Source organism: Pogona vitticeps, chromosome 5 (assembly GCF_051106095.1).
Source record: "Pogona vitticeps strain Pit_001003342236 chromosome 5, PviZW2.1, whole genome shotgun sequence".
NCBI lineage: Eukaryota > Metazoa > Chordata > Lepidosauria > Squamata > Agamidae > Pogona > Pogona vitticeps.
In genome coordinates this window covers 115,451,197-115,476,873 of record NC_135787.1, presented here as the reverse complement: position 1 = coordinate 115,476,873, position 25,677 = coordinate 115,451,197, and the positions used below count along the sequence as shown (strand labels likewise).

Sequence of the window (25,677 nt, the reverse complement as noted above, 5' to 3'; positions counted from 1 at the left end):
GAGGGCTGGAGAAACAGAGGAAAATACACGTGATTGACTCTGTTGAAACTGTTACTTTTTTTTGGACTGTATCTCCCAGAATCCCAACACCAGCATGGTGGGTAAAATTTTCAAGCTTTGATTACTATTCCATAGACATTTTATTATATAAATGCACACTTTCAGAGATCTCCCACATCCTAGATGCACATTTACACCTGTGCTAACCAGCACATGGGATTCTGGGAGCAGCAGCACAAAAAAAGTAACATTTACATGTATAACAGTGCCATAATGAAGACATTAAAATTTAAGTAATGTTAGAAACAAAATCTGGCCAATTGTAAACCAACGCTGCTTCCTGTTTTGTTTGTTTGCCGTTTTATAGGCTGCCTTTCTCCCAATAAGGGGACTCAAGGCACCTCACAGTATTAACAAGAATAGAATTAAAAGCACACTAAGTTATACATTAAAAAACAAACTATTCCTTTGAATGATTACAAACATGTAAAGCATTAAAAACTGCTGTAACTAAAAAAAAATGACATGTAGGGGCTCGGTCATGATTGTTAAAAGCCTGCCTGAAAAAGTGGCTCTTCAGCTGTCAGTGGAAGGATAAAAACGAGGAGGCCAACCTGATATCCCAAGGAAAAGCATTCCATAACCTGGGAGCAGCCACAGAGAAGGCCCTTTTTAACCACACAGCAGCTGTGATTCACTGCCTTGCCCCTTTAGTTTCCATAGCACTAGACTTCACTCGCACAGCCACATTTCATTTCATTTACTTTACTTTCATGCCTCCTTTCTCCCACAAAGGGGCTCAAGGTGGCTCGCAATAATTGAAACAGGAGTAAAGTTTAAAAGGACAATAAAAATATAATTAAAAAAAACAAATCATGAGAACAAACATAGATCACTAAACCAAAGAGTTATTTTCCAATAATTCAGCTGTTCATGCTAGGCCAGTTTCTTCTTCGGATAGAGTAGGAAGGAAATCTGTGGAATAGCTTGGTAGAATTACAGCAAACCCTGTTCTGCACATAACAAATTATCCAATGTAACTGCATGAGTGGATCTACTATGAAACTAATGAAGCTTACGCTTCCAGATCCCTAATCCCAGAGGGGCCCCAAAAGCAACTTTAGTCCACTTTTTAAAAAAATACGTGGTGATCTGTCATGGAGCAACCCCATTGAAGAAGATAACAGTGGTGACCCAGACATTGTTGATGGTTGTGAAGAGCTGCCTATAACAGTTTAAGTTTCAGCCCCTCCCCCAATGTAGATCTGACACTGTGCAGATGGTTTCCCTAATTCTTAAAAGTGTGATAAGGAATATGTCTCCACGCAGTTACAGCTGTTTCACGTCACCTTAATTGCCATGCTCCATCCTTTAAGAAATCTAAAATTTTACAGCTACCTCACAAAAGCTGCAGATTTTTAGAACTTTTAGAACTATATATAAACATCACTTGGTTTACAATCTGATATTTGAAAACTCTTCAAAGCATGGAAATAAAGCTGTTCATTAGAGGATGTCTCTAGGCGTGGGCCTCAAACTCTCTCCTCAGCATCATCTGCCACAGATTGCTCAAACAAATTACTTGCCTGAAAAGCAGTTAGTGTGCAGAAGTCTTATTACTTGATAAGGCCTTTGTCCTACATTAAATCCAAGGCAAGAGAATTTTCATCATGATTTGATTAATACAGATGGCAACATGCATATGTGATAGAAAACCTTATCACTGAGCAAATGGTTGTATGTACTGGGCCTGTTAAATGCCAGAAACAGAACCGACCATACAACATGACAGTCGTATAAATGGCAGAGAGTTATGGTCATTTTCTAATATAACTGAAATGTAGATGATTTTGCAAAACCATGTTGGGTGAACAACATAGCCACTACATTTGGACTTCCTAGGTTCCAATTACAGACTGGCTGGAGACATTATTGTTGAAACTACCTGGAAGAATCTCCCAGTTGCACTGAAGCATATTAACAGAATGCTAAATATAGCTGGGAGAATCCATTTTTAAATTCAGAATTACCACAACACTGAGACTGATATGGCAGCATTAAAAGTGTTGTAAATTGCTCCCTTGCTCTTTCAGCCAAACATGTAATTTTACACAGCCTGTCTCCATAATGATCTATGGCGTCTATGACATACTGTATCTTTGCCCTAAATCTTCTGGGAGAAAGAATGCAGCATGCCTGTTTAGTTTCCTGCACTTCCATCTGGGAAGCCTCTATGCTAAAATCATCAAAAGGACCCTTTCCGCTGCTGCTCCTGGTTTACTTCTTACTTTGCAAACTCAATTTTCCAAAACAAACTTCTTCCCGATGTATTTTTCTTTGCTGATCCGAAGGCTACGAAACACTGAGCTGCACCTCAGGGCCACCCTTATAAAAACAAGTGAAGGCCAAGCTGCTCTGCCATTCTTAACAAGGACATTCCTTCGTACTGACATAAGGGATCAAGAAAGATCGTTGGCAGAGCGCGTGATGGGCCTCAGTGGAAACACCAAAGGTGAAGAACTCAGCCCTTGATCCTCAAAGGAAATTGGGGGAGGGGATGAAAATCCGGCAAGAACCATTTGTTAATTTGGGGACAGAATTATCTGGCTGAAAATCATGTCAAAAGGTGGTGGGAAATAGCTGAGTCATACGGCAGCTACTTAAGACCTGCCCTGGCCACAGCCTGCTTCTTGTTTTAAAGCTATTATAGCAATTTAAGTATCAGGCAACAATTTAAGTGCGACAGTTTAAAAACAAAGCAGCAAAAATCGCATTCAACAGTGCCAGAAAGATTACTAGAAAGAAGATTCTTTCAATGTCTTTCTCTGGTACACACCACAGGATGAGAAGGAAAAGGAAGTAGGGAGGTATGCAAGAGCCTGGGGGCTTGCTACAGTTCAGCATGATGTTCCAATTAGCCCTGTATCTTGTTACGTCCAAGTACTTTTGCAAAGTCAAGTTCACTATAAAAGAGGCTCTATTTTGTACGCCCCAGTCATAGAGGCAAAAATTAAGTTTATTTCTGATGAAAGGACTTTGTACAAGTGTAATAGTTGGTTAAGCCATCTAAGTATTTTATACTTGTAACTTGATTCAACAAGTGTATCATTTATTTTTGGGGGAATCACACCTACAACACATACTTTCAGATACATTAATGATTCTTTTGATCATTCAAAATGATCCAATGAAATACAATTCACCCATTTCACACTGATTTTATATTATATTAAAATGTAAACCAGCTCCCATCATCCCTTTCCATTTTTTATTATTGTGATTAGGAGTACTATCCTATTTATACATAATTTTATATTTCAATACTGTATGTACAGTCCACCTCTCAGTGCAAAGTTGTTACAAAGTTGCATATACGCTAGACAAAGATACACTAACATAATGAGCGTCAACAAGCCTATGAGGCAGGAGTTTAACTTTATAAATTTAATACCGTAACTTCAAACAACTTAGTATCACATAAAGCACAAAAAATATTGTCAGGGAAAGACAAAATGAAATTGATAAATCTTATGCTTCATTTGCAAGCTAGCAGTATAAGAGCTAGGCTTACTTATTTGGAAGGGATTTCCATAACCATAGTGTTACAAACAAGCCAGCTCTGTCTCTTGCAATATAATTACAAATATAACTACCTTTTTGGTTGGTGTATGGGCAGAACCTATGACGCTGATCTTAATGTATGGGTGTACTCTCTAAATGGTGGTTTCTAGATAGCCAGACCCCAAACCACTAAGGGTTTTAGAGCAGTTGCCCCCAACCTTTTCCCAACTGAGGACCAGTGGGAGGGGAGGGACCCGTGTGTGGAGGGGCGGGGAACCTCATGCTTGTGGGTGAGTGGGGGTGCAGGGGGCGGGGGTACGCTTACACGCAGATGGGACATGCTTGCAGGGGCAAAGCACTCTTGTGCACAGGGGCATGCTCGCGGGTAGGTGGGGTGTGCTTGTGGGGAGTGGGGCATGCTCATGCACATGTGCAGGGGTGGGGCTCTCACTTCTGGGGTTGGGCATGCTCATGTGCATGTGTGGGGGCGGGGGAGTGTGGGGAGAGCGGAAGATCTGTCTCTGTGGCCCGGTCCTGCCAGGGCCATGGCCCTCTACAGGGCCGCGGACTGGGGGTTGGGGACCCTGTTTTAGAGGGTAATAAGATCACTTTTAACTGCACTTGGAAATGCACAAGTAGCAAGCAGAACTGGTGTAAACATTGATATTACTTGTTTTGACTTCCTGAGCCCTATCCAAGTACAGTGGTGCCTCGCTAGACGATGATAATCCGTTCCACTGAAATCGCTGTTTAGCGAAATCATTTTTAGCGAAAAGCATTTCCCTATTGGAATGCACTGAAACCTGTTTAATGTGTTCCAATGGGGAAGAATCGTCGTTGTCTAGCAAAGATCGGCCATAGCAAAGCTGCTCTGCAAACCGCCAATCAGCTGTTTAAATAGCTGTCTTGCGAAGCTTAGGTCCCGAAAACACGTGTTTTGCGAGCGTGGAGGAAGCTGTCAAAATCGTCTAGCGAAAATCAGTTTGCTAAGCAGGGACCAAACATTGTCCAGCGAAATTCCCTCATAGGAATCACTGTTTTGCGAATCACTATAGCGATCACAAAAAGTCAATGTCTAGCAAAAAAACTGTCTTGCGCGGTAACTGTCTAGCAAGGCACCACTGTAGATATATTTTGGGAGATATATACAGCTTGGACATAACTAGTGTATGGGTAACTGATGCCAGGTCTGATTACTGTAGATAGTGTTCTAGCTGGCATGCCAACTATAGCTGATAAAAGACATCCCAGCCACCAATGCTATCTTCTCAGACAGAGATAGGTTCAATAACAGTGGGAAGACCAGGGTTACACCTCCTGGAAGATAATCTGGTTTCTTAAACCCCCACTGCGATTTAATATGCATTAAAATTTAGGTTGTACATCTTTATGAATCTCAGTACTCCCTCTAGACACCTGATCAAGTGTCAAAATAGTTTTCAGTCTCTCATATGGTCTTTTCAGAGCTCAGATAATCCAGTCCGGTTTAACTTTGTAGAAGTAAGTACAGGTGTATTCAGATATAACATGCTTAGGTTAGGGGAAGGGACACTTTTCAGCCATGCTTTGTTTGTATGAGCAGAATCTATGCCAATCCTTTGACATGGTGCATATAAATGAAAATGCAAAACTCAAACCAGAATTTTAAACTTGTAACAAATAATTCTGTTCCATTGCTTTCCAGAACAAATTATGATTGCTACAAAAAAAGTCTACACCAGCAGTCTGCAGCAGCTGCATTATACATTACAGCAGTGGTCCCTAACCTTTTGGGGCCATGGACCGGCTGAGCCTCTGAAGAAGGTGGGGGCCCCCCACGCTTGTGCAGGTGCAGGCACACGCTTGAGCACATGCGTGAAGTGGTGGGGGAGAACATGCACCCAGCAGCACCAATGTGAGCGCTCCCCCACCCCTTCGTGCATGCGCAGGAGCATCTGCCTGCCCACCTGCCCACCCCTTCATGCAGGCACTCAGGTGCTTGCGTGAAGGGGTGAGGGAGTGCTCATGCCAGCGCTGGCATGTGTGTGTGTGTGCACAGCAGCTGTGGGGAGGGGAGTGCATGCGGGGGTGGGAGGTCTGTCTCTGCGGCCTGGTCCGGCTCAGGCCACAGACTGTCACCGGGCCACGGACTGGGAGTTGATGACCTCTGTATTACAGTATTTATGGATAGTATTTTACAGCCTGATTCTTGGAAATAGGATATTAGCTAAAATAAACAAACTTCTAGTATTTCCTATGTGGTCTTTTTTTATAGCAAAAAAGACAAATTTTGGAGTAATGCTAGTATCTCCATTGGTTCTGAAGTGCTGTATCTACAATGAAAATTATAAAATATAGAAGATTACATTAGGCAAGTCTAAACTGGGAATTCAATAATCTATTCCTTCCCATATTCCCATCAAAGAAAATTGTTCACTCCCAAGGGATACTTCATTTTAGCATCTTCTGAAGAGATGGTTATTTTTAAAATAATTTCTTAGTTGGAAACCTAAAGTAGCTAACATGGGCAGCATTCTGTGGCATGAGAATTTTCCATTAAGCAAAGACTGTTCTTTCCAACAGTCTTAATGTTTTTGCTGTTCACCCATGACTGCACACTCTATTTAGAATCCTCACGAGGAACATCATTCATCACGTAGAGCTGATCCAAGTACAACAATAGAGTTGGTCTCCAATTCATGGTTAGCTGTGTATTCTTCTTTACAAATGACAGCCTTATTAAAGGACAGATCTCAGTAATTTTAATGTACATTTTCACAGGGTATAAGGCCTCATAGGTCCTCACAACATGCACTCTAGAGGCATATCAAAACTTTTTCAGTGCATACACCCACACATACACAAAAGATGTTGGCTGTGTTGGAAGGGTTACACTGCTACAAAAAAGTCCCTGGGGGCTGCATGGTTGCATGTTGCCCACCTCTTTTAGGAAAATAAAAAAGAAACTTTTCTTTCCCACATACATTTCTTGCAACTTTGTTCTCTTCTTTTTGATGATATACTTTTTTTCTTTAATAGTGATGAGTAAGTCATCATCCTTGAAAGTAACTGCTCGGGAGCAGGTTGCATTAACCACTGTTAATTGTATGGCAGGATCAATAATTATAAAGCATGAGAGTTATTATGTTTCTAATGGGGAAAGGCATTAGAATAAATGTAAATAAACACAACAATATTTTAGATGGAAATCCAATTGTTATTTTCTAGCAAAAGAGACCCATTGAATCAATGGGACTTTAATAAATCAGAACTTGTGCAAGTCCTACTGATTCAGTGGGTCTACTCAATTTGAAACTAACAATTGGATTTCACCTGTAGAAGACACATGAGTAAATGAAATGTTATTAGGACAGCAGAAACCTCACCTGTGACAATGATGTTCCCCTCTTCAACAACTTTCTGGACATCTTGCAAACGGATCTCTGGGCTCACATCAACCTTGCTTCCAGATAACCGTAGATATGTATTAAGAGTGGCAGGTACCTTGACCACAACGGAGCCTGTTAGATACAATTAAAAAAAATCATAGGACATACAAGACCCAGGTACTCCCTCTGTCCCAACAGTTCCATAATAATACTGGGATATGGCTTTCTGCTTTGCTCCAAAGATTCACTCGAATAACATGGTAACTGATTGAGTGATCCAACCCAGTAAAAATGCTGGGTTGGATTCTAACTATAGCTTTAGAAATAGAAGCTTTCCTTGTGTTCACAAAAGTGACAAAGAGCTAGTAGAGGATCCCCACCCCCGTGGAAATTTTTTGCCAAATGCCCCTTTCATCCTGTCCCAGTTCTAGGCTGTCCCCCAGTCCTCTGGAGATTCTTAAGAGGTATATGGGGAGTGTTTAAAGTCTTTTGGATTCCTTTTGCCACTAGGAGTATCAAGGGACATATCCTGGTAATGCACAAACTTTTCTTTTTGAAAGAGCATTCTACACAGTTATTTCTATTCTATTCTAAACAGTCTAGTCTCTTCTCTTCTTCATCCCCACCTCTAGCACACCTCTTCAGCATCACTGTGATCCTTTATTGCCTAAAGAAGTCAGGCTGAGGCCCTTGGTTTCACTCTAGGCTCCCTTGATTCTGGCTTAGACAAACTGTAACTGCTAAGCCAAAGTAGTCCAGCCAAGCGAGTGTTAATGGGGCAAGCCTAGGGAACACAGAACAAAGAACGGTGGTAGGAAGTGTGTATAAGCAATGGCTCCGCAGTTTAAAAAAACTGATATACCTACTGTGGGAAATGGGGGAAACAAGCAGAAGCTAAGGATTGGCTGGAGGACGGTTGTGGCCTGCTCAGCAAAGATGGCAACAAAAGCTTTCTGCATCCCCAAACAGTCACTGCTAGCCTCCAGAGCAGAGCTCCAACAGAAGTTGGAACTTTTAATGACTTGGGGGTAGGGGGGTGGCTTTTGAATGAAACACTTCCAAGGTGGTGGTGGGGGAAATCACGCAATCATCCTCAGAAGGGGAAACACACTTAATTTGTAAATACAATTGTGTTAAACCATTTAATTTGTTTTCTCCAAAATGGTGGGCTGGACTATGGTGTTCTTTTGCCACTAATCTACTTCAAATGTCACATAAGGGCCAGTAATCTTATCGCTAGTCGCAACTATACCATCAACTGCTGAACAGTAAGCCAACAATTATATAAAGTCAATTGGGTCTAGTCAAGACTAACAACAGGATGCTGGTCTTTGTTGTAATGTTTTAATTGTGTTTGTCATATTGATAGTAAGGCACCTCAGGAGAGCTTCCCCCTCCCCCCCCCCAAAAAAAAGTGTTCTAGGAATCCTGAAATAAATAGCAAAGCAAATATTTTGAAAATCCTTGTTCATTAACCTTCCTGAGATTTCAGATCTATTTCTCCTGCTTGACCGACAACATAAGCATCTATCTCTCCTTGATATGTAGAAGCTTTTAGGGAACCTTCTGCAGAATCTGGAAAATAAAAGAACAAAAATATTGCCATATTAATTGGCTTTTTAAAAAATCTGCTCCTCATTTTAACAGACTGTTTGCACTTGGAGGAAAAAGCAGTGTTGTGGAGTTTTTGTTCTGAAGGAGCAAAGGAGCGACACAATGTCCTTTCTATATTTAAACTTTATTAGACAGTATGAAAGTCCCTGAACATCAGAAGACAACACATCTGTGTTTGTTCAGAGAAGGTAAAATAGCTTAAGTTTTCAAAGCCTACAGGGATAATCATGTATACATTTGTCTCCAGTCATTTTCATTTTACTCTTTCCATGAAGTAAGGGCATGAAAATATAAAAATATGTGTGACGGGGTTTTGAAAGGATAATGTTTTCAAAGGATTCAGAGATAGCAGACACAATAGTCTTCTCTAATTGTCTCTGCCTGCTGCTTTGATTTCCAGTATCTAGGCTTCCTCTCCCTCCCCCAAACACCCAAGCAAAATCTTGCCTTTAGACATTGTGCAAAAGTTCACTTGCACGACCTCTAGGGAAGAACCACATGTTTCCCCTACATTTTCTAACTCTATGTATAGTGTAGAATACCTATGAAACAAAACCCAGAGGAACATCAGGATATGCACAAAAATCCTTGCAGAAAGTGACTCAACTGGCAATAATTCCCAATATGCATTTATGCTCTCTAAAAGGCTTAGTAAATAACAGGAAAGATTATAGGGCAGTTCCACAGTTCCTGCACAGTTAAAATTATTTATGTAATTTTTAATCTATAGCAATCAGGCAGACAGGCACATACACCAACAACAGATATAACTGCTTTAAAAATATAAAAGAAAGCTGCTTCTCAAAAAAAAAATCCTGAAAAGGGACGAAACTAGACAGAAAAATCTGTTTGTTGGAGACTGCTTCTTAATGAGTATAAACTAAATTTGAGTTTACAGGCTACAAGTAGAATGTTCCTCAAATTTCCAAGGGTTTTACAGGAACAACAACAATCTCAGAACTAATCTATGATTCAATTCTTCAAAAAAACCTTCTGGTTTAAGATAATGTCGGATATTGTGACTCTGTATCCACAATCCAAATTGCCAGGAAATGGACCAATACTGTGCCCACGTTGCCAGCAAGAAAAACGACACATTTTGCATAGCAAAGGGCAGCCTGAATGTTGACAACATCAATGTCAGCAGTCAGGATGGTCTACAAGATACTCTCTTGTGCTCACTACCGCTCACAAAAAAGACACCAAGTAGGAAAACCCCAGTAATTGACTCCTTTTTCCATCAGTTAATCACTTCTCACCAAACCACAAAGCAATTGTCAATGCTGTTTTTCAACAAAAATTGGTTTTTGGAAGAACTGAATTTCTTGGCTTTTAAAAATTCCAAGAGCAACTTCCCTCATCTAGAATTACCCAGTGCTAGAGGACCCCAGAAGTCGGTGATATGATCTGTAATATCGGTGCTAGGGGATGAAAGAAGCAAAAACAGCTGGGATGTGGCTGAAGTTTTTCTGTGCCAAAATATTTTCAAGAGCTGTTTTGGACTTATAGAAATGGTGAAGCTATCACTTTGACTTCTTTTGATTTGATTTTTCTTTCAGAATTAAAATAAAATTTCTATATACAGTACAGTATATGGGTAATCAGAGTGGTGTAATGGATAGAATAATGGACCACGACTCAGGAGACCTGGGTTCAATTTCCCAGCTCTGCCACAGAAACTCACTGGGGGTGGTAGTGGAACTGGTAAAAATATTGCTTAAATAACTCACCTTGAAGACCCTACTAGGGTTGCTATAAGTCAGTTCTGACTTGATGGTACAGAAGAACACCTAAATATTATGGGACCCTTATAATCAGTAAATTACATTAAAAATGATGAACAAATCAGGAAACACCTACATGTTCCCATTTCTCAAATTAGGACATTTCCATCTGAAACTCTGCAAATTCTTAGAAACAAGAAATTCTATTGGGAGCTATCCATAAAGCTGCCAGCTACAAGATTTGCAGATCAGGAATTTAAATTAGAAGAAAACATTCACAACATCAACAGTTAGTCACAGCCGTTGCAAGAGAATTCCTTCAGCTATATCACACATTTTATATTGAATTTAAATTGCTTCATCTAAATAGCAGCACTGAGTTTGTCGGTGCAAACAGAGGAGACCAGGCACAATCTAAGAACAAGCCCATTCAAAATGAAATCAGTGGAACTTTAGTTAGTTACTATTCTGTTCTATCCCTTTCAGTAGAGACTTCTTACAACTAACTTCAGTTGGCTTGCCTCATCACTGGAAATAAAATGAGACAAACTAAAATTTAACTATTTGAACGGCTGTATTTTAATGGTGAGTCTGTAGACAGTTAAAGGGGAATGTACTGACAGGACTCATTCTTAAACAAAAGGCACATATGGCTCTAATCAATGATGTGGCCTTCTCAAAAGAATTCAACAACCTTGATTTTGACTAGTATAGAGGATGAAGTGGGGGAAGCAATTTTACTAGTTTTGTTTCAGTTTATGAAAGACAGATTTCTGGGACTGAAGGCATCTGATGAGAAGCCCACTTTTGTTCCGCTTTATACTTTATTGGACAAAGGAAGCTGAGAGATATAAAATAGTACAAAATAACATGCAGATCACTTGTTGCAGTTGCTTTGGGGCTATTTATACACACTCAGAGACCTAAGATCATGAACTTATTAAGATAAATAATCAAAAGGGACAGCAACCAACACATATTCCAAAGCGAGTTCGTTAAATCGGGAATTGAACTAAAGGTTACTAATAAAGTGGCTGCCGGAGAATGCTGGGCAATTTCAATATAAAAGGAAAGAAAGGGGACTCATCCCTGTTCAAAGATGATGATTATAATTGTTCCTGTTTCTCCTTGTTTTCCCATTAGCAAGGATGAGACACAGCAGGAGTAGCAGAGAATCAAAAGCTGCTAAATTGAGAAAAGATCAACTGTGGCGAATCAGTTTAGCACAGACAAGGGTTTTTTGCATGATCTACTCTACCTCTGGCAATGGAGGACAGGGCGTGTTTCCCCCTTTTTAAACAACCACAGCTGTTAGGCTGACTCAGATGAAGAAAAATTGCAGGAAAAAGGACCACTGAGCTCATCCGTGGTCAATACTGGGACCTGCTGAATCATACCGCGACTAGGACTTGGAAAGTTACTTTTTGAGACGACCACTCCCTAAATTCATCTGTCAGCAAATACAGGGAACATGCTGGTGTGAGGATTCTGGCGGCTGTATTCCTGGGGGAAAAAAAACTTTTCCAAGCTGGGATGGTAAGATTGTGAAAATCTAGGAACCGAGAAAGCAGAGAAACACCTAGTTTTCACACATGCCTAGTAGAGATTCATGCTTGCCCCTGAATTTTCTCCTTAGATTCTTCTTTCAGTAAACCATTCCCCAGAATGGCTTACTTATGCCAAACCAATTATTATACTTTCAGGCAAAAAGAGAATGACGAAGACTTTTGGCAGCTTGGAGAAGTGAGCCATAGTGATGGAAATTGCTACTGGTGAATACAAAGCCAAATGACCCAAATCACCGTGTCTTGGTCCCATCTACGGATGAGATATTTTAAACTTATAGATGCACTTGCCTTCTTTTATGGAAGCAAGGCTGTTCCAAGATACTTGGCTGCCTAAGACAAGGAACAAAGTAGTCTATTCTCTCTCCATTTCATGCACAAAAGCAAAATAGATTGCTTACTAGATCCTACTTCAGTAATGATGAAAGAACAGCATATCTGAGCAACAGGCAAGCTTAAGGAGCACAGGGCAAACAGCACAGTATGTGTATATGCACAAAAACATCTGCTCCCTGCCTCTCCACATTCATGACTTGAAGTGGTTGCTTCACTCTGCCTAGTGGTAGGGCTGGCCCACTTACAACAATCCTATTAGACACAATAAAGCAAACAATAACGATGTGGCCAAGGGATTTGAATCTGTATTTCTAACGTCAAAATCATCATCTCAGCTCTCTAGATTGTGGACAGAATAATCTTGTGTCCAAATTATCCTGAAGTACTGCTTGAAATAGACAGGGTCCAAATGTAACTTACTAGATAAGAAAATACGACATATATGCACACACACATATACTCGGGGCTATCTAATTACTGCTTTCCGTACAGCAATGCCATTAATTTCTCCTTCAGCCAGGGCAAAAAGATCCCAATCTTCTGTCCTTTGAATTCAGGGGAAGAAACCTTTGGAGGTGCATGAGATGGGGAAAGCACTCGCTGAAAGTGAAGAAAATATATCTGGCACTAGTATCTCTGGATCACATCATTTCCAGCTTGGCAAATACTTTAAGGGCAGTGAGCCATACAACTCTCAATAAATCCAAGAAACAGATACAAGTACAGAATACTGTATAAACCACAGCAATGAAGTCAGCACGGGCTGAAATTCTATACAAACATTTGGATCATCTGGCATTTCAAGAGGGGATACAGAATCTGGACAACCAATAGCTATATTTCAAAGTTAGCATTTCTGCTACGATAGGTGTAATAATAAATTATATGTGGCTTTAAAAACGGATTGTTTCCAAACCACTTGGGGTTCTGATACATCCTAACTCAATAATTAAAAAAACCTCCAGCTTATGAATGTGGGGTATTCTGCTTCTATACCCATGATTCTAAATGCCAGGAAATGGCCTGATATTGCTGCATAATAATGTGCCCACATTCCTAGCTGGAAAAAGGATGCCAAGCTTTACATCCTGACTGTTGCCACTAGTGCTGTCAGCATTCAAGCTGCCCTTTGCTATGTAAAACTTTTTTTTCCTTGCTGGCAAAGAAAGGCAAATAAGTGGGTGCTCAATCAAGTGAAGAGTGAACTCTCACTAGAGGAAAAATGAGTAAACTGAGGTTATCCTACCATGTACATATAAGGAAAATACAGAACTGACATGAAAAGACAATATTGCTGGGAAAGAGAGGGGGCAGTATAAAGAAATAAAGTTATAATATGAGGCAGATTGTCTCAATAATGGAAGCCATAGCTGCTAGTTTGCTACCAAAGACAGGAGTGCAGTTGGAAGAGAGAACAACCTAACATGAGATGCTGTTTGTTTAAAATATCTGGGCAGAGCTGTCAAGGATACGACATCTTGGAGGTCATTAACTCATAGACTTTTGACTGTTTCTGTGAACTTTCATTGCCCCCTAAAGGTCTCCCTTCCACAAAACTGCAACTTTGAAAGGCTTTTTTGAGGATCAGTATTTCAGCACCTGCAGCCTAGATTCCTTCCAAATTAAAAAAAGAGGGTGAGGCCGATTATTATCTTTCAAGATAAGCAAGATTGGTATTTTCAATTTATTTGATCTGTTTTGAATCTAGGGATGTTTAATGGTCACTTGTTTCTGCATGGAAGACTACCATTCAGTTCCTAATACGTTAACAGTTGTCCAGTGGCTGTTCAAGGTGATCACATGTGTCACCGACAGTTCAAATGCTGCTATACTATCCTGGTTAAAAAGAAACAAAACAAAAAAACTTACCAACTTCAATGTTTCCTGTAGTAGTCTGAAGAGTTGTTTCACCTGTAATAAAACCAAAACAAACCTATAAGAGAACTTGACTAATTTAGGACAATTTCACACAGGCTAGTACATCAAAGTTATTCAGGCTGCAATCCTATATCTTATTCACCAATTAAGCCCTGCTACACCCAGGAAGGCTTACTTCTGAGGAGATGTGTATATGATTGTGCAGCAAGAGGTCTTTACTCTGCATTGACACATATAGCAGATGAATTAAATGCCAGCTATACAACTCAGTACAGTGGTGCCCCACTTGACACTTACCCTGCATGACATCGAAATCGCTTTACGATGAGTTTTTTGCAATCGCTATTGTGATCGCAAAACGATGGTTCCAATGGGGATTTTTTGCTTGACGTCGATTAGGAGCCTGCTTCGCGAACTATTTGTTCACTAAATGACGATTTTTCCGGCTCCACAAAATGGCTTCCCTTCGTAAAATGGCTTCCTCCCTTCTCAAAATGGCTGCTTTCCGGACCCATGCTTCCGAAGACAGCAATTATAAACAGCTGATCGACGGTTCTCTATGGGCAATCTTCGCTGGACGATGAGATATTTCCCCTCTGGAACGCATTGACCGGTTTTCAATGCATTCCAATGGGTCTGGGTTTTGTTTGTTTGTTTGTTTGATGATTTCGCTTAACAGTGATTTTCCTTGAACAGATTATCATCGTCAAGCGGGGCACCACTGTATTTACAGATACAATGGCTAAAATCTAGCTAGGTTGCAACCAAAGTAGGTTTATTTGAATCAGTGGAACTTACATTCTGACTGATTCAATGAAACCTCACTAATTCAGTGGGCCTACTCTAGTTGTGACTTACAGCTGGATTTCAACTAGCATATATGAAAATAATAAATAAATAATACCATTCCCCAAATATAGATATGAAAAACAGTCTAAAAGCCTTAATGGCCATAAATCAAATCAAAACACATAAATAGAGCAGCATTACAAGAGAAAGAACAAGAACTGTACTATTTTAAAAGTTTAGACAAAAACAGATAATTCATTTGACTCTGACAAAAGTCACAATTATTACAGTACCTTAAATATCAACCTCCCCCTTCTAACAAGTAACATCCTTTGTGGTCCCTATTGTTAGGCATCACAACAATGGGTGACAGACAACTTCTTAAAAACACACTTTTTAGCTTCTGCTAAATGTACAGTTGCTGTGATGTTTTCTCCCTGATCTGTGTCCCTGCAGTTGTTTACAGAACTATTTTGTCCATAACTATTTGCCTGAAGGGTTACAGCAGTTCTGCTATTTGCTCAGGTAAGATCTTGGGTCCAACATCCTTGACCAAAGCCTGGAAAAGTTACTTTTTAACTCTAATGGTCATGCTGGCAGGGGTATTCTGAGAGCTGTAATCCAAGGAAGTAACTTTTCCAAGCTTTGCTCTTAGTTAATAGCAGAAAGAAACAAAGGAGAAGCCAGAACACCTTTACTTCTATCTTCTCCATAGTACTACCAAGCTGCAATTGTTTTTTCTGGAACTCTGTAGACCACAGTGGATCTGATTGAGACAAGGCAGTCAGAGAGAGAAAAGAATGCAACTATGGCTGATCAGTTCATAGTCCTTCTCTAGGTCCCAGTTATTCTTCTTGAACAATTCACATGCTGCAGGAATGGGAAGTGGGGCCAAGTTGTGGGACAAATGGGGTTCAGCCTTTTAAGTTAGCACAGGGTCAGAAAGACTAACAAAGTATCGACCAGTGAAACGGCTATGAATCACCCTAACAAAATTTTCTACTTCACAACCACAAGTGGAATGGAAAAGATGCCACTGTTTGGAATGCAAATAGCTCATCTGCAATTTGTTACAAAATCTTGTCTTTCCAGGAGCTGAGCTAATGGATTTGTGGCACTGAGCTGGCCAAATTCATGTTGTGCTTGAACAAAATAAATTGTTGTAGGACAGCTGCTCTGGGGTACAGAGGGATCCTTGGGAAAGAGGAGTCAGACTTATCATTAGGCATACACCGACCAGATCCAGAAGATCATCTCCCAAGTCAACAAGTCAAGATATGAAGAAGATTTTTGCTCACTGTCCCTTTTGCTCTCCACCATCTTCCAGGAGGCCATAACAGCTCGTGTGGCTTCTGCCTGGTGCTTCAGATCTAATATTAATTCTACATGTGGGCCTTAGATCTAGACTATGGTTCAATCAGAAGCTTGCTAGCTTGCTTGTTTATTTATAACCCATCTTTCTCCTGAAATGGACCCAAATCAGCTTACTATAACCCTATCCAGCACAAACTGGATTCCCATTCCCCAATCTGCTTTTCAACTGACCAGAATCACCCGTCTTGTCTGGATCAAGTTTCAGTTTATATAACCTCACTATGTCTATTACTGACACCGTACACTAATTTAGAATGGAAACAACTTCCTCAGACTGAGATGGAAAGGAGAGGCAGAGTTAGACATCATATATGAAACAGTAGAACAATTCCCAGTGTAGCTTCTACAACTCTGTTTGCGTTTATTCGGCATACTGAGTCACAGAACTAAAGGCTTCAGCATTCTCTCAAAGTAGTGAGTACCCCCAAGTATCAGACTGGCCAGATGCACACTCTCGCTGGTTACTGGAGCCTCCTGAAAATTATTATTTCAATTGAGACATGCATGAACAAGTGGGTCTTTTAAAGCTCTGTTATGTTATTGCTACAACCCCCTCTGTTGCCTTTCGGATCTGCCTCTTGGTTCCCACTTTGGTCCTGCCTATTGACTTACTCTCTGATCCTAACATTTATCCTCACCTTTTACCTAAAGACAACAACAACAGTACACCGATATTTAACAGATACTTAGATTGTTGGTTAAAACTTTTATCTGTTACACCCTGTTTCCCCAAAAATAAGACCTAACCTGAAAATAAGCCCTGGTATGATTTTTCAGGATGCTCGTAATATAAGCCCTACCCCCAAAATAAGCCCCAGTTAAGTGAAACCCCACCCTCCACCACTATGCAGCAATCAGAAGTAGACGACATGACTGCATTTGAATAGATGTAGATGGTTGTACATAAAAAAACACCCCCTGAAAATAAGCCCTAATGCATTTTTTTGGAGCAAAAATTAATATAAGGCCCCGTCTTATTTTTGGGGAAACACGGTATAATACCAGTCAATGTTTACGATTTTATCTATTTTTGACTGTGTTTCATATTTTCAAATGTTTTACAACAAAAACAACATGTTGTCAAATCTATTCCAATTGATGGTGCCAGTTTCTAGAGTCTTCCCAGGTACAGAATACTCAGAAGTGAGCACCTGTGTGCAGTTTCTCCAAGATCACTCAGGCTACCTAGTTAACTCAGACTCTACCTGTTCCCTAATTCTGGTTCCTGCTTATTTCAAAGCTCTACTTCCTGGCACACTCTCTGTTGCCAACTCTTCAGTACAACTCTTGATTCACACCAGACTGTTGCCTACAGGCTCATCCTGACAGCACCAGAACCCGACTATTTCAAGGTAGTTCTTTAGCAAAATATAAATTATGTCCTTCTCTTTCTCTCTCCCTTTCTTTTGGTCAAAATCAAGATATTGTGAAAATACAGTACCTTATGGATCTTTTGAAATATGATGCACTATCATCTCATGACTTTCTAATACAGTCAAGGAGTGACAGTTTCTCAAACATCAGATAAATAAATAAAAGCTTTCCAAACCCAATTAACTGAAGCAAGTCCAATAGTTTGCTTTGAAAGATGAGCTTCTCCAAGAATTGTGTAGACATATTATTGTTCCATCAGTACCAGGATTTAATGAACCCTGCAATTTTTTATGCTAACCAATTCTTAAATCCAGAGGCTTTGTGGAGTTGGGGGAGTCTCACTGTAGCCAAATCATTTGTTTATTCTGAACTAATGCTGACATACAGGAAATACAGAGCTTGGACAATAGTAATTATGTTTGACAGCAGCAATTTAATCTTCCCTTATGTTCTGTTCTTTACAAGCAGTAACCGAAATAATTTTTTCTGCATACCCAGCTTTTGTTTATTTGTAGACAGAAAGATATAAGTATAAGCTTCAAGATCAAACCGAGACCATGTTGGTCCTGGAATGTGAATACAAACACAACATCTCTCTTGTTCGACTGTGAATTTCTGACTCCTTTGGGACCATCATTAGAAGCCAGATTAACTGTATGGAAAGAATCTGAGATAACAGTTGAGTAATCCATTTTGTATTTAGCCTTGAAGCAAGAAGCCAAAGACAAATTAAAGCAAAAACAGAGAAAGCAAAAAATATGTTGGCCTCACTCCAGTTCCACAGCAACCACAACACACATGCATTGGTAAGGACCTACAGTGGTGCCTCACATTACGATGTTAATTCGTTCCAGCGAAATCACTGTAGAACGAAAACATCGTAAAGTGCAATTAAAAAGCCCATAGAAACGCATTAAAACCTGTTTAATGCATTCCGATGGGCTTAAAACTCACCGTCCAGCGAAGATCCTCCATAGGGCAGCCATTTTTGCTGCCTGTCTTGCGAGGAATCCGTCCCTAAAAACAGCGGGGAGCCATTTTATTTACCCGGTGGCCATTTTGAAACCGCCGATCAGCTGTTGGAAAATTGTTGTTTTGCGAAGAATTGGTTCCTGAAGCAGGGAACCAATCATTGCAAAGGGAAATTCCCCCATAGGAAACATCATTTTGCGATCGCAAAAGCAATCGCAAAAAGTTCATCGTAATGTGATTTCGTCGTTAAACGAAGTGATCGTAATGCGAGGCACCAATGTATTCAGGTGTGTGCTCCTGGGTCTTTGTGTGCCTCCTACATCCTCATCCAGCCCTTCCAATTCTATTTGATCAAAAGTATAATTCCTGAACTATATGCGAGGTTAAAGGTGTGGTTTAAAATAAATTCTTTTGTTTTATTTAATCCTAGGCTTAGGAGTGATGATTTCTATCAGCTTGCCCCCCCCCACTTTGTTATGTAAAACAAGGGCTATCCCATGTGGTGTAGTGGATAATGAACAGAGATGGGCATGAACTGCTGGCTCAGTGGTTCATGCTGGTTTGTACATCAGTCAAACAGGTGTTGAATGAATAATAAATAAAGCCCTGCCTCCTCTGGCAAGCGGCCAGATGAGGCTGGGCAGGGAACCCAGGCTGCTGCCTCTGAGTGGGTGCCTGCCAGAGGAGGCAGGGCTCTGATGCACCAAATACCTGTTTGGCCAATAAATGAACTGGCAATTCGTACCTACCTTTAGTGACAGACCAAGACTCAGGAGGCCTGGGTTTCAATCATCAACTGAACCATGGAAACTCACTGTTGGTGTGAAATTGGTAAAAACATTCCTTAAATATCCCACTCACCTTGAAAAACCCATTAGGGTTGCTAATACGTCAATTCTGACTTGGAAGGCACATAACATATAAAACAAGGGCAGGGATCCTGTTCAGGTCCATGGATGGGGAGAGAACGGTTAAATCTCTCCTTCCTCTTCTTTTTTTTTTTTCATGTTTTACAAAAATTTATTGCATCCATCAAATACTTCAAAGGCACTGTGCATGAATACACGATGAATCTCTTTATAAACAAAAATAACTTCAAGCATAGTAAAACAGCACTATTTATAAGTTCAGACAAATCAATAAGAAACATATACACACCACAATGAAATACAGCACTGTCTGTTATATTAAGAGCCACTATAATATTGTACTTTGGCAGAAGATTTTTTTTTTTTTGCATTTTAATAGAAGCATGTTAAAATAATTTCTTCAGATAAAGAAAGCTAGTGGTACAACTGTGCAAGTTATAATGTGACTACCCATCTCTAGCATCCTTCTTTGGCCTGAAAGAAGTCAGTGTTTTGTCCAAAAAGCTAGCAAAAAGTTAAAACTGCAAGCCTAAGTGCTTTGACTTGAAAGTTTGAGGCTGGTGTGACATGGCAAAAATCACTGACCATTCGACAAGAATCCAGCCAGCAAGGATCCCAAAAGGAAGCAGAAAGCATTGGTTCAGCTCACCAATGAGGAAGAGGATATATCTACCAATGAGGAAGAGGATATATCACCAGAGAATATATCTACATGTGATGCCTCGCTAGACGATGATAATCTGTTCCACTGAAGTAGCTGTTTAGCGAAATCATCGTCTAGCGAAAAGTATTTCCCCATTGGAAAAGCATTTCCCCACTGGAATGAATTGAAACCTGTTTAATGCATTCCAATGGGGGAGAATTTTCGTTGTCTAGCGAAGCCGCTTTGCGAACCACCGATCAGCTGTTTAAATAGCTGTCTTGCGAAGCTTAGGTCCCGAAAACACCCATTTTGCAAGAACGGAGGGAGCTGTCAAAGTCGTTGTCTAGCAAAAATCTGTTTACGAAGCAGAGACCAAACATTGTCCAGGGAAATTCCCCCATAGGAATCACTGCTTTGCGAATCGCTATAGCGATCGCAAAAAGTCAATGTCTAGCAAAAACCTGTCATGCAGGGTAACTGTCTAGCGAGGCACCACTGTATATTAAGTGCTCTTGAACTGGAGGAGCACCCACCCCCTCAAAAAACCCATCCATGTCCTTTGGACCACAGCAGACAGGTCTTAGGAGCTCTCTGATGCACACAGTCAGTGAAACCACTCCTTAACTGCAGTATCCGGAGCCAAAAATGAAGCATTTCAATATGGTATAATACGGGCCAGCTTGCATATTGGTCAAGACAATTTTCTAATGAACACCAACTCTAAGAGAGGTAGACTGATTCCTTCCTGGATTATGACATACAGGTACTGTACATGGTTGACAACCACACTACCAACATAAAATGAAAACATGCCCCAAGTTTGCATTTTGCGATTAACCAGAAAGGAGGGTTGGTTGTGGATATGACAGGTCTTTCTTCCTAACAGCTTGGTGTGCAAAGTACAAAAGCACAATGCATATATACACTAAAAAGTTGTGGAGATGCCTTGTATAGGAGATTCTTCAGTTTGAGAAAGAACTGCAGCAATGCTCCAAGATTAGAGCTGGCATTGTTCAAGACAGCACTAGTACAAAAGTCATTTGGAAGGCCTGCAAATTTTCTTTTCATACCACAAGGAAATGGAAGCAGGAAACAGCTGTCTTTGTATACAGATGCCAGTCTGCTTTAGGGCATTTCTATCTTGACACTTTTGGGGAACAAGTTCAAAAATGGCACAAAAATGGCATTACTATGCCATCTTCTCCACTGTAGTTTTGAAAATTACTCAGCTGTGCACAGCACGAGTGAGAAATGAACCAAGGAGGAGGGTTTGTAGGTTTGTGGAACTATTACATGTTTCATAATTTCTCAAAAATGCCAGCCAGGACTTATTGGAGCTAAGTTCCTCTGGGAATATTGGTTGGTGTTGATGGATGTTGCACACTAGCTCCTTAGCAGCCTGGTATACACAATGCATATCCATTGTGCAAGCATAGAGAGGTTGGCTTGGAAAGAGAGAAGGTTCCATTATGTTTTCTGCATGAGATCCTTTGATATATGAACACTATGTCTGTGGGACAAACCTACACAACCCTGATACACAAATTGATGCTCTGGGGTTGATCTAAAAATGATCAAACATGACACAGCCCAGAACAAAAAAAAGGCTCCTTAACCAATATTCCATGGAAAACTAGATTCCACTGAAGTAATTAGGACATCATTCTGCTTAGATGTATTTAACATGGAAGTGCAACCTACATAAATCATCATCATCTTAGAACTGCAGAGCTGGAAGGAACCCTATGGACCATCGAGTCCAACTTCTGTCAAGGAAGCCCAGTGGGGAACTCCCAACCTCTGGATCCACACCCAGAGAGCTAAACTTTTATATAGTGAATGAGGTGGTTGAGAACTATTTTTAAAAAGGTTACACACAAATGAATGTTCCAGCATGAGTTCATCAACAATAAAAATTCTATGTTTAATTTTTTTTTAAATGAAGCACTCCTACAAAAATGTATCCTTTTCATAGCTGGAGCTCATCAACTAGAAGGAATTACAGTACGAAATATGTGTGTATTTACATAGCCTCATGTATGTACATAAGACCCACTCATTTCCTTGCTGCTTTTTTCACATAGTTTTCATTTCCAGTAAAACATAAATTAGTAGGGAAATCCTATAGATCTCTGCTTAGAAGTAAGTCCACCAAACTCAGTGGGGCTTACTACTGGTTAAATATATAGGTTATTGCAGACCCAGAAGTATATTTCATTTTTTATGTTTCTCAAACACTTCTTTGTAGAAGCCATACTTGTTAAGAAGTTCAGAGAGTTCCAATAACATTCCTTCAACAGTATTTTAAATATAAATATGAAGTAATGTTGAAGTTATATTGTTTAAACTGGATACAATTTTGTTTGTCTTTTTGCTGTACATTTATTTAATAAAATACAACCTGTTTTTGCACTAGGGTGCAAAATAAATGGCACACATGCTTTCTGTGTTTTGGGTTTAACTTAAAACATTCCAAATTGGCTTTTATGAACAGTGAGTATCTATTTCTGTATCTATCTATATATCTCCAAACATGCCTGTCCATAAAAAGAACCTATCAGTTAGAAACACGGAATGAGACCGTGCATATTATTCTTAGTGTTCTACAGTGTTCTGCACAGACACTAAATATAGCTTGTACTTTCATGATTTTAAAAATAAAACCATTTATTATTCAAGGCTCTGTACGCCCAATGAGTCTGGCTCTGTTCTACAAGCTGGAATAACAGCCAAGAGTGAGACTCGGTGTTCACTTCGCTATAAATGAAAAGGAAGGTGTTGTACACAGTGCCTGGGGCGGGAGAGGGAGAAAGAACTTTTCAGATAAGGCAGAAACTTGTTGGAAAGGCACAGCTGTTCCTACATTCAGTACAAACCTCAGCTCTGATTCACCATGACTGGCTACCTCAAGCATTTGGAAACTCTGCACAGCAGGAGCCTGGTGAGGTATGACTGGCAGGACTGCACACCCACCTTCCAACCACCAAACCAACATAATGGATCTTCACGTGTATCATCTTTCTAAGATCTGGGATACAACCTTTGTTCCCAAACAGAGGACATCTGATCATGAATGGTGGAGCAACTGGCATTGAAGTGGCTGGAGGTTACCGTGCCAGCCCAAACACTGGAGAAGTCTCCAATAAAATCAGCATGGTCACAAATAATTATAAAAGCAATTTATACCAAGAATCATTAGCCCCGCTGCTTTTTATGGATTTAAGCCTAATTTGAATATACAACAGAGTTCCGACTTCCGTCCCACACCAGCATTGCCTGGCCCTTCAGGAGGGCAATACTAGCTTGAGACATTTGTCATGATTCTACTGCCTGTCATCAGAAGAATGGCCACACTGAACCGGCACTGACAGATCACGGTGATAAATAGGAATAGGTCCTGTTTACAAAGAAAACAAGGCTATGCCACAGGAATTTGTTCAGACGGTTGGGTTTTCCATACACTGTTGGTTTATGGCCACAGGGAATCAGCTTATCTGTATTTTCCTGGAGCTGTTGTCACAGGTTTTAAATTTTGTTTCACAGTCTTGAAAGACATTTTATTCACCTCCTATATGGCACTCTTATTACAGCAACTGCTAGTACAATAGTTTATTTGGGTATCCTTTATTTAGATATTATGCCAAGAATTTACTAAATAAGGATCAGACTCTTATGGGGTGCTATTGTTTTCTACCTGGAATTATTCAATGACATTGCAAAAATTAGCCCACTTTCCAAGTGTACTGAATATGCAATTAGGCAGCACTATTTCCCTCAGTGTGGTCCCAGAGCAAACGAGGGAGTCAACTTTCAGAAGCTAAGGAGATCTAGATCTGGTCACTGCCTGGATGGAAGGAAGGCAGCCCAGCAACCTGATTTACCTAATCTTGAGTTTAATGATGGAAACTGCTAAGATGTCATTGGCATCTTCAAAGTATTGCTATGAAGTAGATAGCACGTTTTGATTTTGATGTTCTGATTTTTCAGTTCTACTGACTCTGGCTTCAGCAAAACCAGGCTCTTTTTGCAGGATGAAATATCCACCACCTGCATCTCATGCCTAATTGTGGAAATTAGTCACGTCTCTTATTCTTAACCAGATTAATTATGGTCTGGATGTCTGGAAGTTGAGTCATGGCAACTGGACGTCTTTCTTATTAGATTGAAATGTTTTGCTACTCATCCAAGTAGCTTCTTCAGTCTGAGGGAGAGTTGGCAGGAGATCCCTAAAATATCCTCCATATTGGTTTCACTTCCCCCTGGTCTGAATAGGCTCGTTAGACGGACAAAGGACGGGGTGTGCGTGTATGAGAGAAAATCACTCAGACCAGGGGGAAGTGAAACCAACATGGAGGATATATCAGGGATCTCCTACCAACTCTTCTCAGACTGAAGAAGCTACTTGGATGAGTAGCAAAATGTTTCAACCTAATAAGAAGGAAATCCAGTTGCCATGACTCATCTTCCAGATAACCTCACCTGGATGACTGAGAATCTTCACAGATATATGGTCTGGATGGGAACACTATATACACCCCCAACTCAGCAATGGAGTTCTGGTTGACTTGCAATGCAAACCTGTGCATATATACTCAGAAATATATCCCGAAGTGCTTAATGGCGCTAAGTTCCAGGTAAAGGAATATAGGATTGCAGCCTCATTCCCCCACTGAACTGCACTTGGCTTCAAGGCCTCTGCAGGGCACCAGGAAAAGACCAGAGCCCCGGTCAAAGGCAATATTAAATGTGATGCCTTTATTTTAAAAATCTCATTTGAGTTGGAAATTTCTCAAGTGGTTAGAAAGATGACTGCACTCTAATATTCAGCTTTATAAACACAGGCAGGCACTTGATGAGGCATACAAAGGAATATCTTTCCTTAAAAAGGCATTTGCTAAATAAATGTAGCTCTTAACTGTTGTAGGCAAAACGTCCTTTGCTATCTTACCATGAACATTCCCCAGTAAAATGTCACCAGCTGTTGAAGACAGAAATGAAGATTCTGCATAAAGATACTTCATTTTTATTAAGCCATTTTTTGTAGAAATGTTAATGGAGGAACCTTGTAGCTTTTCTATATTCACACTCTGTAAAAGAAAAGCAAAATAAGCAGGAACACATTAACATGATTTTAGATGGAGAAGTTTAAGTGTATCTCCATTGTACAGATACAGACTAAACATTTAAATATGCTATAGGCCTAAACTGCAAGGTATCTGTTAGACACTTCAGAAGACTGTGATAAAATATATGCATGCTGATTCAGCGGTGACCACCGATGATGCGATGACTTCATACATTTTACTCATAAAGGGTTGAAAATACTATCTAAACATAAAATCAGAAATAGAAAGGCAAAAGTAGCTTGTCCACAGTTATTTTTAATCAATCACAAAAGTGCTCAGACTGGTGACCAGCAAAAATAAAATAAAAAGTAATATTCTCAGTTACCAATGTGTGTGTGATGCGCCATCAAATCACATCTAATGTACAGGGAACCTAATTGGGTTTTCAAAGTAAATGAGATGCGTATAGGGTGGATTTACCAGTACTGTCAACCTACCTGTGAGTTTTATGGCCAAGTCAGGATTTGAACACAGGTATGATTCC

The 25,677-nt window shown here is 40.1% G+C and overlaps 1 protein-coding gene across 1 annotated transcript in view; it reads right to left on the bottom strand.

The window, feature by feature from the left end:
- Nucleotides 1-25,677, bottom strand: part of FAM185A (family with sequence similarity 185 member A) — a 43,361-nt gene that overhangs the window by 3,506 nt on the left and 14,178 nt on the right. Inside the window, exons 4-7 of the mRNA XM_020790029.3 lie at nt 25,016-25,154; nt 14,038-14,079; nt 8,406-8,504; nt 6,927-7,061 (exon numbers count right to left, since the gene is read on the bottom strand). Coding sequence (XP_020645688.3) covers nt 6,927-7,061; nt 8,406-8,504; nt 14,038-14,079; nt 25,016-25,154 — 415 coding nt within the window. The remainder of the gene's footprint in view (nt 1-6,926; nt 7,062-8,405; nt 8,505-14,037; nt 14,080-25,015; nt 25,155-25,677) is intronic.